At 44.7% G+C, this 16,901-nt stretch overlaps 1 protein-coding gene across 7 annotated transcripts in view; it reads left to right on the forward strand.

The window, feature by feature from the left end:
* Positions 1 to 16,901, forward strand: part of fars2 (phenylalanyl-tRNA synthetase 2, mitochondrial) — a 140,218-nt gene that overhangs the window by 21,400 nt on the left and 101,917 nt on the right. For all 7 annotated transcript variants that reach the window (XR_007035723.1, XM_047349572.1, XM_047349576.1 and 4 more), the window contains 6 exons: positions 11,366 to 11,688; positions 15,589 to 15,675; positions 15,781 to 15,840; positions 15,964 to 16,132; positions 16,434 to 16,596; positions 16,681 to 16,812. Coding sequence is in view for 6 of the 7 variants with exons in the window: in XM_047349572.1 (XP_047205528.1) it covers positions 11,366 to 11,688; positions 15,589 to 15,675; positions 15,781 to 15,840; positions 15,964 to 16,132; positions 16,434 to 16,596; positions 16,681 to 16,812 (934 nt within the window). In the remaining variant the exon portion in view is untranslated. The remainder of the gene's footprint in view (positions 1 to 11,365; positions 11,689 to 15,588; positions 15,676 to 15,780; positions 15,841 to 15,963; positions 16,133 to 16,433; positions 16,597 to 16,680; positions 16,813 to 16,901) is intronic.

A 16,901-nucleotide genomic window follows, 5' to 3' on the forward strand; every position in this document is an offset into this window, starting at 1 on the left:
AGTTACTGGAACTCAGGAAGTTTTTCTCAGTTCCTTTCAGGTGTTTTTACCTTGGTGAAAACTCTGTGAACCTATCCAGACTTTATCTGCAGCATCTTGCTGTTGGGCGGACCTGTTGCTGCAGCTGAAGAGGCTGTTTTTTACTGACTGTCTGTAAAAGCTGCAGCATCATCAATCTCAGGTATTCTGGCATCGGTTTGGTTCAGTGAGATCATATCTGAAGATGTTGCAGCAGTCTGAGCTTCTCTGTTTAAATGAACTGACTTTATGTTTCAACATAAACCTATTTTTAAGCATCTGATTCTTAAATCGTTAAAACTCTTCAGTTTTCATGATGCGAAGCGTTTATGAGGAAATTCAGACTCCAGCCTCGCTATTGATCTGCTCCTCTGGAAACACCAGGTTATCTTCATGGTTTCAGATGTTTCTCAGTGTGGATTATAGTGGGTTCAGCAGCCGGCCCGTTCCTCATGGTGACACTGAAAAATGTTCATTATGAGAGCAGCACAACATCAGCTCAAGTTACCTTCAGATTTTGCTGGCTGCACAGATTTCCCCGCTGGCCGTAGCAGATCAGCGGAGAAAAAACGAGCTGTGAGGCGGCGCCACAGAGGGTGATTGATTCAGACCGGCCCTCCGTGTCCCCCAGGACGGCGGCCTAAAGCGATCGATTCGCCGGCCGGCGTCCTCGTATTCACAGAGGAGCTCGGTGCTGCTGCAGGATGGAGCTTCACACGCTGGTGTCGCTTTCCATCATGACAAAGAGACTCCTGACGCCTCCGAACTGACTGAGCCTCTATGAAACAATAATGAATGATGAGAAAGAAACTTTACAAAGCAGGCAGGATTAATGATGCCGAAGTGAGTGACGTCCAGTCTGTCTTCACATCAATCAGCAGAAACGAGTAAATGTAGAAAAACCAGCTTCATGGTTTATTATTTTCAGATCTGTGTTTTATCCTTAGAAGATATGATGAGAGTGATGCTGCCTCGGTCCCCCTACAGACAGCAGATGCTGCTGCTGGGTGGCAGAGAGCTGCAGCCTCTGCACTTTTCTCCACCGACCATAAAATCTCCCTTCTTCTTCATCATGTCAGACACTCCTCCTCCTCTTCCCACTCTTTATATCCATGAAAATCTCTTGCTTTATTATGTTTCTGCAGGCTGCCTGTGCAGGTTTGATCTAATGCTGCTTGTCAAAAAGCCGCCTGTTTCTCGGAGCAGAACATCCACAGATATGACTTCATTATGGTGAGGAGAGGAAGAGGAGGAGGAAGCGGATGAAGAGATAGAAAGAGATTGCGTAGGGAAGATATGAAGAGCAACAGGGATAAATGATGGGAGGATGGAGGAGGAATAACCAATATAAGTTGTAGCATCACATGATTTGTTTTACCTTTAGGGTGACGTGAGCCGTTCTTCTGTACACTGATCAGGGTTGGATCAGTGATATTCAGTGAAACTAGGATGAAGTTTTCAGGAGCCTTCAGCTTTGGAACAAAGGAATGAACCTGAGAAGGATCAGGATGTATGATGACTTCCTTCCTTTCAGGGTTGGAGACACTGGGGTCAGTCTGCTGTAGATGAGGGTTACGTCAATAAAGGCCACTCCGCTCATGGTGTCCCATGTTTTACAGTTCATGAAGAACACATGAACACAGCAGTTCATCACTTTCAGGTGGAAGGAAACCGAATCATGTTATTTTTACAAATAAAGTGTGGAATGCATTCATACTGAGTCAGAACTTTGTAGAACCCCCTCTGACTGCAGGTCTTCTGGGGTTTGCCTAGTTCTGAACATCTACAGACCGAAGGTTTGTTCCAATCTTCTTTGCTGAACAGCTGAAGTTGGATGTAGAACATCTGAGAACATCAGTTTTCAAGTCTTGCCACAGATTCTCAGTTGAATTCAGGTCTTGACTTTAACTAGGCCATTCTCACACTTGAATTGGCTTTGATCTAAACCATCTATTGTATTTCTGGCTGTATGTTCAGGGTGTTTCTCCTGCTGGAAGGTGAACCTCCACCCCAGTCTCAGGTCTTCTGCAGCCTCTAACAGGTTTTCTTCCAGGATTGTCCTGGATTTAGCTCCATCCATCTTCTCATCAACTCTGACCTGCTTCTGTCCCCGCTGATGAAAAGCATCTCCACAGCATGATGCTTGGAGTATTATTGTGGAACCTAACCCTGCTATAAACTGAAGCGGAACCGTCTCCCTGACCTGTCTGCTGTGTTCCTTGCCTCCATGATGCTGGTTGTTCTCTAATGTTCTCTGAAGAACCTTTGAGGCCAGAAACAGAACCGCTGCAGTTAGACTCAGATTAAAGTACGCACAGCTGGACTCTGGTTACTGATTAGGTCCCTTCTGAAGGCGGCTGCTTGCAGATTATTTTATTTTGAGGTACTAGATTAAAGGGGTCTACAAACAAATGCATGCCACACTTTTCAGATTTGTTTTTATGGGACTTTTTTTAAAACTGTTTCAGTTTCCGTCTGCATTCCAATCTTGCTCTACTTAGTGTTGATCTCCCACATAAAAACACTACTACAACTGTTATTAAGCAGAAAAACGGCCTGAAGCTTTAAAGGTCTGGAAGAAGGTGGAGTTGGAAGGAAAGAGGAGAAGTGGTGCAGATTTAAAGAGTTTCCAGGTCGACGTTCCGGGACGTCCTGGTTTAAATAAGCTGCACCACATCAACCCATCAGTTTACCTACAGCTTCCATAAATCCAGCTGCTGCCAGCCAATCACAACGCACACATGAACTCCTGCGAATATACTGCAGCTGTCCGCTTTTATTGCTGCGTACACGCTGCGTCGTCAGGAAGCGAACAACACTTTTTATTATTCACTCCGTTTTAACGTGATCGCACCTGAATGATACAGGGAAGAAGGTCACAAACAGCTGAAAACATCTAACCTACAGACTTATTCCAGATGACTGACATCATATTTATTATTTTATGTATTTATTATTATTTTTAAACTACTCATGAATTAGAAGAGAAAAACTCTTGCTGGGAGAGAAAATTTAAGAACCTATAAAAATTCAACACAGTAAATTTTATAGAAATATGGCAAATGAAACGTTTCATCAGAATAAGAATAAAACAGAGACTAAAGGGAAAAACTTTTCACCACCACTGAAGAGGAACCCTGTTTCTCTCGGCTGCTCAGCGTTTCTCACCGAACCAGAGGTCAAATATTTCACCTTTTCTGCATCTGTGGCGTCATCAAAGTCCTGGTTGGGTCCCGACAGACGAGTTGTCTTCCAGAAGCAGCAGCAAATGTTTTCTCCTGACATTTAAACACATAATAAACCTTTTACTGAAAGAACAGAAGTTCTGTTTTCTCCAGTTTTACATGGTTGGGGTCACAGAGGAGGTCGTCCCTGAAGATTCGTCCTTTTCTGAAGCCAGTTTGGAGTTCATTGTTCTGCTGGAGCTCCAGCAGAGTTTTAACCATCTAGCTGCTAATCTGAGGGGAGGTTGAAGACTTTGGTCCCCACAGCATGATACTGCCGCCACCATGTTTGACAGCTGCTGGTTTGAAACATACACACTTCTAGTCATTATTTCCAAGCAGCTCAATCTTTGTGTCCTCTGACCTGAAAATGTTCTCAGGAAGACATTTGGGTTGTCCATTTGAGAAGATGCAGAGTTGAGTCAAACACCCTCTTACTCCACGTTGATGTAAAACTAGCTTCAGTGCCAACGGTCACACTGGTGTTCCTGTAAGTGTCAGATTATAATAGACTTCCTCCGTGGTTCCTGGATTGTTCCTGAACATCTGAAGCATCATCCTTTCATGTGATGTGAGCACATTTTGGATCAGGAACACAGTTGGACTCTCCAGCAGGACAATGATCCCAAACTTAAATCCAAACAAGTTTCGGACTAGATACAGCAGGCTATCAAGAACCTTTTGGAACAGCACCGGCCTCAACCCTACAGATTATTTAATGGACTAAATGGACTGTCGGGGAACCATACATTTGAATGAACTCCACTAATTCTGGGAGAAGAGAGGTCAAACATCCATCCAGAATGAGACCAGAAGATCATTGTGGGTGTATGTAAATATTTGAGTCTGTGCACCACAATATAAGAGAGAATCTGTTTCTTACTGTCATAGGTTCTGAAAAATGTTTTATTGCGTAATTATTGAGCTGCAAAGGACAAATCGATGAGAAAATATTCCAAGAAACCGTTTTTCATTATTTGTTTGCTTTGACTGCATCAGAGTGTTTAAACGAGGTGGTTGAATATCAGAGACATGAAGAAACATGTTGAGGATCTCTATTTTTAAACCGCCACCATCCTGCTTCGTCACAAACGCCACGCAGAGACACCGGCAGGTGTCGGACGTTGTGTAACCGTCCACGTTGGCGAGCCAGCAGCGTGTTGTGAACAGGAAGAAAGAGCCACAGGAAGTGGTCATCTTGCCAAAGGGGGACTCCCTCTGATGGGATGGGGCGAGCAGCACCAACAGTCCAGCAGAGAGGAAGAGAAATGGAGTGTCTGTTTATGGTTCCACACAGAGACCGCTGAAGTTATCACAGGGATTATTTCTGGTATTTTATGACAAACATGGATTAATTCTTCACTCATGACCATGATGTTTGTCTAATCTGAACTCTGGTCTTCTGAACAAGCACTAAACCTAAACTAAAACATCTCCTGACAGTGGTCAGGACAAGAACTGGACTGAAACCTTGTAGAAATAAAGTCTGACTGCTTGGAATGGAAAGATGAAGAAAAGGCCTGATTGAAGTGTTGTGGTGAGACTTCAGAAGCTGAGCAGAAACAAGCATCTGCAAACGTCAATGAACTGAAGCACTGTTGAGAAGAAGAGTGGACCAGGACTTCTCCAACAATGTGAGACAGATGTTCAGAGCGAACACGGCTGGTAAGAGTTGTTGCTGCTGGAGGAGGTCCTCCAGCTGCTGAGTCAGGGTTTGGTCCAGTCTCTGGTGAATAAATCAGAAAATGTTGTCAGACCTTCACTTATTTATCTTTTGACTGTTTGTTGAGATTGAAAGCAGAACAGATTTGTGCATCGTCTCAAAGCCGTGCTGCATTGTTTCTGCAGTCTCTTCACACTTCATGTGTGTTTTCAGGCCTCTTCCTCCCTCCTCGTCCTCCTCTGCAGTCTGTAATTTATCACCTCTCTCTGTCAGCGTGTCACTTTTTAGAGCCTGAATAAATCCCTCTGCACTGAACCTGCTGCTGGTTGCTGCGTGTGTCCTTTATGCCTCTCAAATGTATTTCATCACGTGCATCAGCGTGTGATGCCACTCTGTAACCTTGGCAACGGCCGCATTTGTAAGAGGCGATGGGCCTCCAGCCGTTTACATCCAGACGGCGACGCTGCTGCGGCTCGGGGCTTTGTGTCTCAGACATGTTTCACTGCTGAGTTCTGCAGGATTTTTGATGTTCGGTGGGTGTTTGCTAAAGTTCTGGATGAAGTTCTGCAGCTCGTCCTTGACGCCATCTCTGCTTCCACCTTTTGTGAGCTGGCAGCTTTAAAGTCACATCATAGCCTCACTGTCGGCATCTCCACGCCAGTTAGTCAGAGCAACTTCTTGGCAGCCAAACAAGGGATTTTCTCAACAACCTTCACAAACGATGAATCATGTTTCTGTTCCTGGAGAGCTGCTTGCATTTTATCGGACCGCCACGCTCTGTTTGGTCCCTCTGTCAGACCTGTGATTTGTTTCTTATTTCCCCGCTGTCGTTGGTGGAAACAGTCAGAGGAGCTCTGTGCTGGGAATTAAAAATCAGCTCAGCAGAATTTAATCAAAGCTTCACAATAACAGAAAGATCTGCAGAAACTGCTGGGATACCTTTAGATCCAGTTTAACTGGTTAAACTTTGGGTTTACTGGGAAACTTCCTGCTTCTGGTTTCTTTGCACATTTCTAGCATCACGTACCAGTCTGGGAGATTTGACTGTTGGTCTTTGGATTTTACCACATGAGATAAACACAGAAAGCAGCAGCATTCCTACCGTCTAGAAAAAGGATCTAGAAATGCTATGAAATTATCTGGATAGGTGTAGAAACCAGAAACATGAGCATGTTCAGTTTTTCTAGATAAAAATCGGATTAAATGTCCATCCCATGTTGAGGTTTCATCCAGCTCATTGATCAGTCACCCACAGAAACAACCGAACTGAGCTGAATTTAAAAATGAAAGGGCGATTTCACTCAGGTTTATATTTCCTCTATCGCTTCTTAAACCTGGCTGAAATCCGTTAGCTGATCTAGGTTGAGCTGGAGGTAAAACTAGCAGTAAACTAGTTCCTTCAGCACTCTGCATGCTGCACATAAAACATGGAATCATGTAGTAAACATTTTTATATTTCAGATTCTTCTACACAGCCTCTCTTTGCCCTGATCACTGCTTTGCTCTCTTGGTGTGATCACCTCATGAAGCTCTCCATGAGCTTCATGAGGTGATCACCTGGAATGGTTTCCCAAGAGCCTTGAAGGAACTTCCCAGAGGTTCATTGAGAGAAGGTCAAAGGTTAATATTTCAGTCATCACAGCAAAGGGCGGCTACTTTAAGAAATCTAAAATATTAAACATAATTAAAGTTATTTTACAATGTTTGTTTGCTTCATAATCTTTGTGTTCGTTCACTGTTTTGATGCCTTCAGTGAGAATCTATGAACAATGGAAATATTCATAAACATAAAGAAAACCAGAAAATGAGAAAGAGGTGCTAAAACCTTTGACCGGTAGTGTATTTTTAAAATAAATGTGTTGTATTGAGATCTGTCGAAAGTTCAAAAAACTTTTGGAAACATCTCAGAAATTTCAGGTTAATTTTAAAGATCATTTTGAAATGTTTGTGCAACAATCGGCTAAACTGCAGCAGCTCATTAAAGTTTAACTGGACCTTAACTCTGTTTCAATAATCCATCTTATTGTTCCCTTTCTCATGCTGATCCCAGATCTGGTTCTTCTGCAGGGTCACTATGAGGTGTGACCTCTGACCTCTCTGGTGCTGATGGGTTCAGGGTAACTGGTTTTAAATAAGAAGTGCAACTAAATGAAGGAGAAAAGCTGCTGAGGTATAACAAAACATTATTATTTGAAGATAAATGATAGAAAACCAGTAAAAATCTAATCTCCATGTGGTTTAACCAAAGCGTTGATGGTCCAGATTCCATTTCTCTGCCTCCTCTCTCCGTGTTTCCGCGGTTCAACATATCCCCCCGCGTGTTCGTACTGTACATGCGTGTTCGTGTGCGTGGGCGGCCATATGTGTGGTGTTGTTTGGCGCCTGAGGAATGGACATATGGAGCTGAGGATCTCATGCTACGAGGAAAATCATCCTGAAACAAAGGAAGAAGCAGGTTTGTTTCATGTGATGGATTCAGGGGGAATGCTCAGAAATCCACACAGACGACAGATTTTACTACCAAGCTACAAATTAAAGTTCTAATTTTAATTTGCAGGAGAAATTGTTTGGAAATAAATCCTCAGGAAATGAATAAATCAGTCTGAAGAGAAGCAAAGTGTAAGAAAATGACCAGAAAACTGTAGAATTGACTCCGTATTTGTGTATAAATTGGATATTTTTTCTATAAAGGGCCTTTAGACACTGTATAAATAAACAAATGAAATGTAATTGATCCTCCTTTCAGTCTGAGGATCTGGTTCCCCGGTCCAGTTGATCCAGTCTGTTGTTAAGAAGAAGGAGCGGAGCTGAAAGGTGAAGCTCTGGATTTATCCGTCCATCTATGTTCCAGCCCTTCCCTGAGATACGGATCACGACCAACAGAATCCGATCCTGGACACAATCAGCTGCCTTCACATTTGGTCTCATTTCAGCCTCAAACATCAATGATTGTTGAGGGATTTAAGGTGATGGACCATCTCAAAGCAGCAGAGAAGTGGAAGCAAAATTAATCTTGGTTTAAAAAATCTTTAGCAAAGAAAACTCTTGAAAGTGTGGCGTGTTTTTCCATTCATCCCTACGGAGACAGAACTCTGTAGAACTACCTCCAGGTCCATCTGCAGGTCTATCTGCAGGTCTATCTGCAGGTCTATCTGCAGGTCCATCTGCAGGTCCATCTGCAGGTCCATCTGCAGGTCCATCTGCAGGTATATCTGCAGGTCCATCTGCAGGTCCATCTGCAGGTCTATCTGCAGGTCTATCTGCAGGTCTATCTGCAGGTCCATCTGCAGGTCCATCTGCAGGTCCATCTGCAGGTCCATCTGCAGGTATATCTGCAGGTCCATCTGCAGGTCCATCTGCAGGTCTATCTGCAGGTCCATCTGCAGGTCTATCTGCAGGTCTATCTGCAGGTCCATCTGCAGGTCTATCTGCAGGTCCATCTGCAGGTCTATCTGCAGGTCCATCTGCAGGTCCATCTGCAGGTCTATCTGCAGGTCTATCTGCAGGTCTATCTGCAGGTCTATCTGCAGGTCCATCTGCAGGTCTATCTGCAGGTCTATCTGCAGGTCTATCTGCAGGTCCATCTGCAGGTCTATCTGCAGGTCTATCTGCAGGTCTATCTGCAGGTCCATCTGCATGTTTTTTGGGGTTTTCCTCCACCAACCTTGAACATCTTCTGACTGAAGTCCTTGCCCATTCTTCCTAAAACCGCTAAAGGTCAGTCAGATTGGATGGAGAACATCTGATAACATCCGTTTTCAAGTCTTGTCACGGATTCATAATTAGTTTTAGATCTGGACTTGGACTAGGCCATTCTAACACATTAATATGCTTTGTTTTAAACCAGGGATGTCCAACACCAGTCTTTCAGAGCTCCCCTTCTGCAACCTTTAGATGCATCGTTTCTCCAACACACCTGAATCAAATGAATGTCTCATTGTCCTGCTGGAAGGAGAACCTCCACCCCAGCCAAGTCTTCTGTAGCCTCTAACAGGGTTTCTTCCAGGATTGTGCTCCATCCATCTTCCCATCATCCCTGACCAGCTTCCCTGTCCATCCATGACAAAAGCATCCCCACGGCATGATGCTGCCACCTCCATGTTTGTGAGTTGGTGGGGTGTGTTGCCATAGTTACCATTTTGTAAGTAGACCAATGTTCAGTTTTGATCTTACCTGACCAGAGGACCTTCTTCAAGACGCTTGCTGTTTGCCCTACATGGCTTGTGTCAAATTTTAAATTGGACTTCTTCTCTGCAGCTCCTCCAGAGTTACCATGGTCCACTTGGTCGCTGCTGTGATTAATGCTCTCCTTGCCAGGCATTATGCTGCCACCACCATGGGGATGGTGTGTTTAGGATGGTGTGCAGAGGTGTGGAGGCCAAAATGTTCCGTTTTGTTCTCCTCTGACCAGAGCACCTTCTACATTTGCTGTGACTCATACATGGATTGTAATAAACTACAAACAGGACCTCCAAACAGTCTTGAAGATGCAGAGTTATAAACCCGACCACTGAATTTCGGACCAGATAAGCCAAACTGAAGTCAGAGAAATGATTTTTCCGTAGTCACACTGACAGATCTTTGTGGACGTGAAGCTGTTGTGTGTCGTATTTAAAGTTTAATTTACGACCAACTTTAAAAACCTTGTTACCACAGAGGTGCCATCATTCTCTCCCAGCTGAAGCTTCCTTTCCTTCTCTCCCCTCCAGCTGCATGATTCCCATCATAAAGCATCTTTATTTCATTTTGCTAAGGAGGGGAAGCTGTAAACACATTTCTGCTCTCTAGAGAGAATGTTTTTACCTAACCTTTGCTTTAGTGCCTCGTCTTCAAACAAATTATCAACAATGTGCACAAGACAAATATTGCTGTGACCTTTCTGGAACATATTAAAGTTCCTCAGAAGAAGAATTTGTTTATTTCTCAGCCTTCATCCAATTGTTGTTTAGTTTCATTTGCTGGGATGAAAACTGCAGCCTAGAGAAATAAACTCTGAGTCACAGTGATCCTTCCCTGCCTCCATCCAGCTGACCGGGTTCACGACATTGAGTTCTACCCTCTGCAAGGGTCCGTTTCTGGGCTGTACCTCTGTTTTTGTGCCACCTCAGTGCTGGCTTGTCTGTTCTGGTAGAATATGACACCAACAGAGCTGAGATAGAGGCTTTGTGAATTTAGGAGCAATAATCCATTTTGCTGCAACGCCACTGCAATGCAACACCCTTTGTGTTGTTCAGGGTTGCTCCCTGAGCGAATGTGTGTGTCTGTGTGTGAAAATGGACAAATATTTGAGGATGAAAGGGCAGTTGTGTCGTCTCCTGTTAAAGGATAAATGATGGAAGCTCACTGTAACCTTTGGTGTTTTAGATCTTTATCCATTAGTGTAATTATAAACGGAGCTTTTCACCTGCAGCTCCCGCTGCAGCTGACCTCCACTGAGAAGCTGCCAATTTATTTTTACACCTTCTCTCCCTGCTGACTGCAAATGATAAATTTGTTGACCGAAGTCAGTTTGATTGATCAGCAAACACTTGTTCCTGGCGGCCAACAGCGATCGGACACAGACGTGAGGAAGAGGAGCATTTCGCAGATGAAAAGTCTGATGTTTAACCCAGGAGGGTGCAGAGTCTAAATGCCTCCTGCAAACAAAGCTGCAGTTAGGATCAAACTAGCAGATGAAGAAAAGATCATTTTAAGTAAACATAAAGCTGATTTCTAACACCTGCAGTCTAATGTGGTTAAAGACTGAAAGCATTGATCTGTAGTATTTTAGTCCAGCAGGGTCATAAAGTTTAGAGCTACAGTAGATAAATAGGAAACCATTAAAAAATACAAAACCATCTTTGGTCAACCTGAAAGTGCACAGCTTCCTTTAGGCAATAAGAGCTTCTTTATTAGTTTGTAGAGCTTACGGATGTTCCCAACGTTCTGCAATACGCAAAACGTGGAGGATTACAGATCATATAACTCCAGTTGTACGCTGATGACGTACTGATGTTGATTTCAGTCGGTCTACAGAATGTTGGGACGTAATAATTAAATACTTTCAAGTTTAATGAACTGTTTTTATTTAAATTAAGTCAAGTTTCTTTCACTGCATCCATTACTCAACCAGAATCCACTGATTTTGAATCTTCATCTTGATGCAGTAGAACCTGAGAAATAAAGGAACTTGTGGTAAAAATTAGGGAAACTATGAATGACTTGAAGGCTCTAATATTTGTTTAAGCTGAATTACTTAAATGCATTATATTTGTACACTAAGCTGTTGTCCATGGCTGTTTAAAGGGGCATAAAGGTTGAAAAGAACAAACTACAAATCCCTGCATTTCTTACTCTCGTCTAATATAGAATTTATCTTTGAGTTGTTACAACCAGAGCAAGACAGACCAGATGAATATGTTTTCAGTCTCCTTGCATGAATCTATTTTAATGACTTTGTGTGATTATTTTGTTTTTCCAGCTCCATGGACCAGTTATCATGAGATTCAGCTCATTGTTCATCCCCTACGGACCGCTCTGGACCCGTCCTCTGCTTCGTCGCCTCCTTCCACAGTTTTGGCCCAGTGGCTGCAAGGCATCATACAGGTGCCTCAGCACGAAAGACCACACGCTTCACCCTGTGATTGGTCAAGACTCAGTAGAGTTGTTAGGCCACTCCTACCCTCGTGATGACTTCACCAACGTCACTCCAAAGATCTTGGCCAAGGTGGGCTGCCACCTTCACAACCAGCCTTACCATCCACTGTGGCTCATCAAGGAGCGGATGAAAGCTCACTTCTACAGGTGAGACTTCAGGACGTCAGTAATCTAACCTGTGACCTAGAAAACTCTTGAGTTTGTACCACAGAGTTGGTCCTCTGAGAATATTTTAACAGCTTTATGAAAATCTTGTAGGTGTCCTCTATTATGGTGAGTCCTACCAGCCTGAAGTCGCACATTTATTGGCTAAATCATACACTTCATATAAGGATTAGTGCAGTTTGAACAACAGACCAACGGCTACTCTGCCATGGAGCTTTAGGTCATGTAAGATCACAGAGCATGGTCTGAGTAGCAGGGTACCAAGAAGTCACCATCGTCCTGCAGATTAAACAGCTACAGGCCTCCAAATGTCATGTGGACTTCGTATCAACTCAGGAAGACTGAAGGAGTGGTTTTAATGGCCGAGCAGCTGCATCACAATGTGCAACACAAACATCACATGCAGTGGTGTAAAGCATCACGCCACTGGGATCTGGAGAGACGAAACCTGCCTCTCTGTCTGGTAATCCAATGGGTCAGTCTGGGTTTGGCAGCTGCAAGGAGAACAGCACTGGGCCAAGTGTAAAGTTCTGTTGAGGGAGGATGATGGTGTGGGGCTGTTTGGCAGGAGTCGGGCCTAGCCCTCAGTGCACAAAGACATGGACATGGAGAGGGAGTTGGTGTGGAAGAACTGGACTGGCCTGCACAGAATCCTGACCTGAACCTGATGAACACCTTTGGGTTGAATTGGAGTGGAGACAGTAAACATGGCCTTCTTCTCCAACATCAGTGTCTGACCTCACAAATGCACTGCTGGAAGAAAGGTGAATAAAACCAATAAACTCTCTTCTAAACCTTGTGGAAAGCCTTTCCAGATGAGATGAAGCTGTGGGGCGACGTCATATTAAAGAAGAAGAATGGGACCTCACTAAAGATCATGTGAAGGCAGTGCTCCATATGTGTTCCTGCTGCCCAACAAACCTGCTGGTCATTTGAAACTGGCTTTTATGCTTCACTTAGTAAAATCTGGTAAATTTCCTAGTAAGTAAAAACGTGTGCTTTTAAAAAACGAATTAAAATGTTTGTAAGAAATGTTTTTCCAGGTCTGCAGCCATGTTTTTAGGACGACCCTGCTCCTTAAATCCCAGTGTGTACTTGTTGGGACCTAATATCACATCTCCGTCTCCACACAACAACAGCTTCTCCTCCACATATTTCCATCTCTGTGGGCTCAACCTGCTGACTGATGATCTGCTGAGGCCACAAAGAGCAGAACGTTGCTGCACCGAACGCAGCGGTGAAATATCATCAGGCTGATACTCGGCGCTCACAGTTAATGCCGCATTAATGAATCATTAAGCCGTCACTGAAGGTGGTGGGCTCGCAGTGCTTTATGGTTCTGCCATCTCACAGGTCGTGAACTTCGGTGTTTGGGGAAGCTTGTGTGTTGCAGGAAAACTTCAGTATCTGATGCTGGTTACTGCTGCCTAATCAGAATCAGAATCAGCTTTATTGCTAAGTTCTTACATACCAACAAGGAATTTGACTCCGGTACACTTTGCTCTTTTGTTCTGTTTTTGTATTACAGAATATACATATTTACAATATACACATATATAATAAAAAGGTGCATTTGCAACATCTGTATGCTGTTGTTTTGTTCTCTATTAAATGTTCATCAGAGAAACAGCCTGGGGGAAGAAACTGTCTCTGTGGCTGGTTTTAGTGAACAGTGCTCTGTAGCGCCACCTGAAGGTAAAACTCTAAACAGTTTATGTGCAGGGTGTGTGGGGTCTGCAGAGATTTTAGCAGCTCTTTTCTTGACCTTTGACCTGTATAAGTCCTGGATGGAGGGAAGGTCAGCTCTGATTATTCTCTCTGCAGTCCTGATTATTCGTTGCAGTCTGGACCTGTCCTGTTTTGTGGATGATCCAAACCACACTGAGATGAATGAAGACAGGACAGATTGAATGATGGCAGTGGAGAAGATGACCAGCAGCTCCTGTGGAAGGTTGAACTTCTTGAGTTGCCTCAGGAAGTACAGTCTCTGCTGGGCCTTCTTTAGAACAGTGTCTATGTGTGAAGACCATCTCAGGTCCTCAGAGATGGTGGTTCCTAAGAACCTGAAGTGGTCCACGCCCGATACAGTGTTGTTGAGGATGGTGAGGGGGGTGTATGGGGTTGGTGTTCTCCGAATGTCCACCACCATTTCAAAAGTCTTGAGTGGGTTCAGTTCAAGGTAGTTCTGACAACACCAGTGGACCAGCCGATCCACCTGCTGTCTGTATGCAGACTCATCACCGTCCTGGATCAGTCCAATAACAGTGGTGTCGTCTGCAAACTTAAGGAGTTTCACGGACGAGTCCGATGAGGTGCAGTCATTTGTGTACAGAGAGAAGAGGAGTGGGGATAGAACACATCCCTGGGGGGCACCAGTACTTATTGATCTGGATCGGGAGAAGATGCTCCCCAGTCTCACCTGCTGCTGTCGGTCCGTCAGGAAGCTGTTGATCCACTGACAGGTGGAGGCTGGGACGTTGAGCTGGGTGAGCTTCTGGTGGAGGATGTCTGGTATGATGGTGTTGAAGGTGGAGCTGAAGTCTATAAACAGGATCCTGGCGTACGTCCCTGGGTGGTCGAGGTGTTGCAGGATGAAGTGTAGACCTAAGTTAACAGCATCATCTGCCGACCTGTTTGCTCGGTAAGCAAACTGCAGGAGGTCCAGCAGGGGGCCTGTGATGTCTTTCAGGTGCTACAACACTAGTCGTTCAACATTATGTCAGCCCTGCTGGTTGTTTTTTGATTGTTCCTGCTCCATCTCTAGATGGTTCCAGAGCGTCTTTGTGATTAGTCAAAGAGGAGAAACCAGATGAGGTTAAATGAATATCATTTCCATCCATCCAAGCTGGATAAAACTATGTAGTTAGATGCTCCATGAGGGAAACTGATGAGTTCCTCTTTGTTTCCTCCTGGAAGTTCCTGAATCATTCCCAGAGCAGAACCACTAGTAAGTCCATCCACAGTGTTCTGAGTTGGCCATGGTGCTGCCTCCCAGTTGGACATGCCCGGAAAACCAGAATGAGGTCATCCTGATGGGACAAACCACCTGAGATGACTCCTTGTGATGCACAGGAGCAGGAGCTCCAACAGATGATTGAACTTTTCACCTTATCTCTAAGGCAGAGTCCAGCGACTCAGTGGAGGAAGCTAATTTCAACCACTTTCATCCAGGATCTTGCTCTTCCGGTCATGACCCATATTTCAACTATAGGTGGAGGTCAGAATGTAGGTAGACCCATGAATCAAGAGCTTCTCCTCTCAGCTCCTATGCTGTGAAAGACCAGAGCAAGCCCTGATCTGTAGGCCCATCTCATTCTCCATCCAGCCATCAGTTTTCATTAACTTGTGCTTCTCCTTCTGAGGCATAGACTGACCCTTGACCTGGAATGTGCATTCAACCTTTATCCGGTTGGGAACCACGACGTCTGACCTGGTTTCAGAACTTTGCCCTGATTAAGGGAAACTCTCCTGAATCCAAGCCTGGGGAGAGGTTTGCCATATAGTCCAGGGTGTTTGAGCTTTGGCTCCTTCAGCTTGGTTGGAGGTAGCGCCATAAAGCAGTAGGAAGCCCGCTCCACGTGGGCCCACCTTCTGCTGTCGGTCCCATGTGATCCGGGTAGCAGGTCCCTGCAGGGACCTGGGCATGTCTGTCTCTAGCCCCTTAACCTGGTTGCTATGACTTGATTTGCTGAGTGTTAGATTTAAGAATCGAATTGCTTGGTTAGGTTTAGGAAATTATGATGAGGTTGAAACTATACCTTCTTCGTGTATCTAGAGTGTTGCCAAGTTTCTCTAAAGGTTCCTTTGAGCGTTTCCTTGGGTTTAAATCTGCATTTGGCTTCTGTTTGCTCACAAACACTAGTGACTTGTTTCCCTTCACAGCGCCTACGTCGGCCGCTGGGGGAACCCACTGTTCTCCGTCCACGATAACCTGAGCCCTGTGGTGACTGTGGAGCAGAACTTTGACAGGTCAGATGCTTCCTGATGCACCAACCAGCAGATGTTTAGAAGAGTTTATTCATACTTTAAGTGAACATCAGATGAGTTATTGTAGCGGTTCTGTTTAACTTGTAGCTTATTGATCCCACCTGACCACCCAAGCAGGAAGCGGGGAGACAACTATTACCTGAACAGGTGAGTTTTCTGCTTAAAAACACTTATGATGCTCGCATTAACTCTGATTCAGGGGCTTTTGTCGCCTTGGTTTTATGTCAGTTTGAGGCTTTCAGCTTTCATCTCGCTCCTGTTTGTTTCCAGGAGAACCATGCTTCGCGCTCACACCTCAGCCCACCAGACGGAGCTGGTTCGGTCCGGTCTCGATGCGTTTTTATTGGCTGGAGACGTTTACAGACGGGACGAGATCGACGCCAGTCACTACCCCGTCTTCCATCAGATGGAGGGAGTCCGACTCTTCTCCAACCATGAGGTTCGGAAGAACACTCTGGACTTTCAGTAGTCGTATGACTAGGACTTGGACTCTGGGATCGGCACTCATCCGGGATTTTTTCAAAGAAGGAATAGAAAGATGATAATTGTTGCTCGCTCTGGTAGATAATTAAATCATAATTTCTTAGATTTGTAAAAACTATTTTATCATTAAAACCTTTAACCCTGCCACCTTGTGGTCACGCCGTGCAACGACAACTCTTAACTGCAGTTCCACTTTAAGCTATTTCTGGACCTGGACCCTCACCAGATCTACTGAATGTGACCTTTGTGTTCTTTAGCTCTTCTCTAAGGTCCATAGTGGAGAAGATCTGTTTCTGTTTGAGCGAGGAGGCCGCCGGACTCCCCAGAAGCAGGAAACCCACACTCTGGAGGCGGTGAAGCTGGTGGAGTTTGACCTGAAGCAGACCTTAACCCGACTCGTTACTCACCTGTTTGGATCAGGTGAGACAGACGGGATGGTCAGCTGCACGTTAGAAACATCTGGCTGTTTAACCATCTAGCCCTTGTCTTTCTCCTCCCCACCAGATGTGAAGGTCAGGTGGGTTGACTGTTACTTCCCGTTCACTCATCCCTCCTTTGAGATGGAGGTGCGCTTCCAGGGCGACTGGATGGAGGTGCTGGGCTGTGGAGTGATGGAGCAGGAACTACTTAACTCAGGTCAGAACTGGTTCTTTGTGGTGAAGTGAGAAGTGTTGCTTTGCACCCAGTTTTTCTGTCCGTTTCCACTTCAAACACATCAAGGTTTA

The sequence above is a fragment of the Girardinichthys multiradiatus genome, chromosome 21, assembly GCF_021462225.1.
Source record: "Girardinichthys multiradiatus isolate DD_20200921_A chromosome 21, DD_fGirMul_XY1, whole genome shotgun sequence".
NCBI classification, from domain to species: domain Eukaryota; kingdom Metazoa; phylum Chordata; class Actinopteri; order Cyprinodontiformes; family Goodeidae; genus Girardinichthys; species Girardinichthys multiradiatus.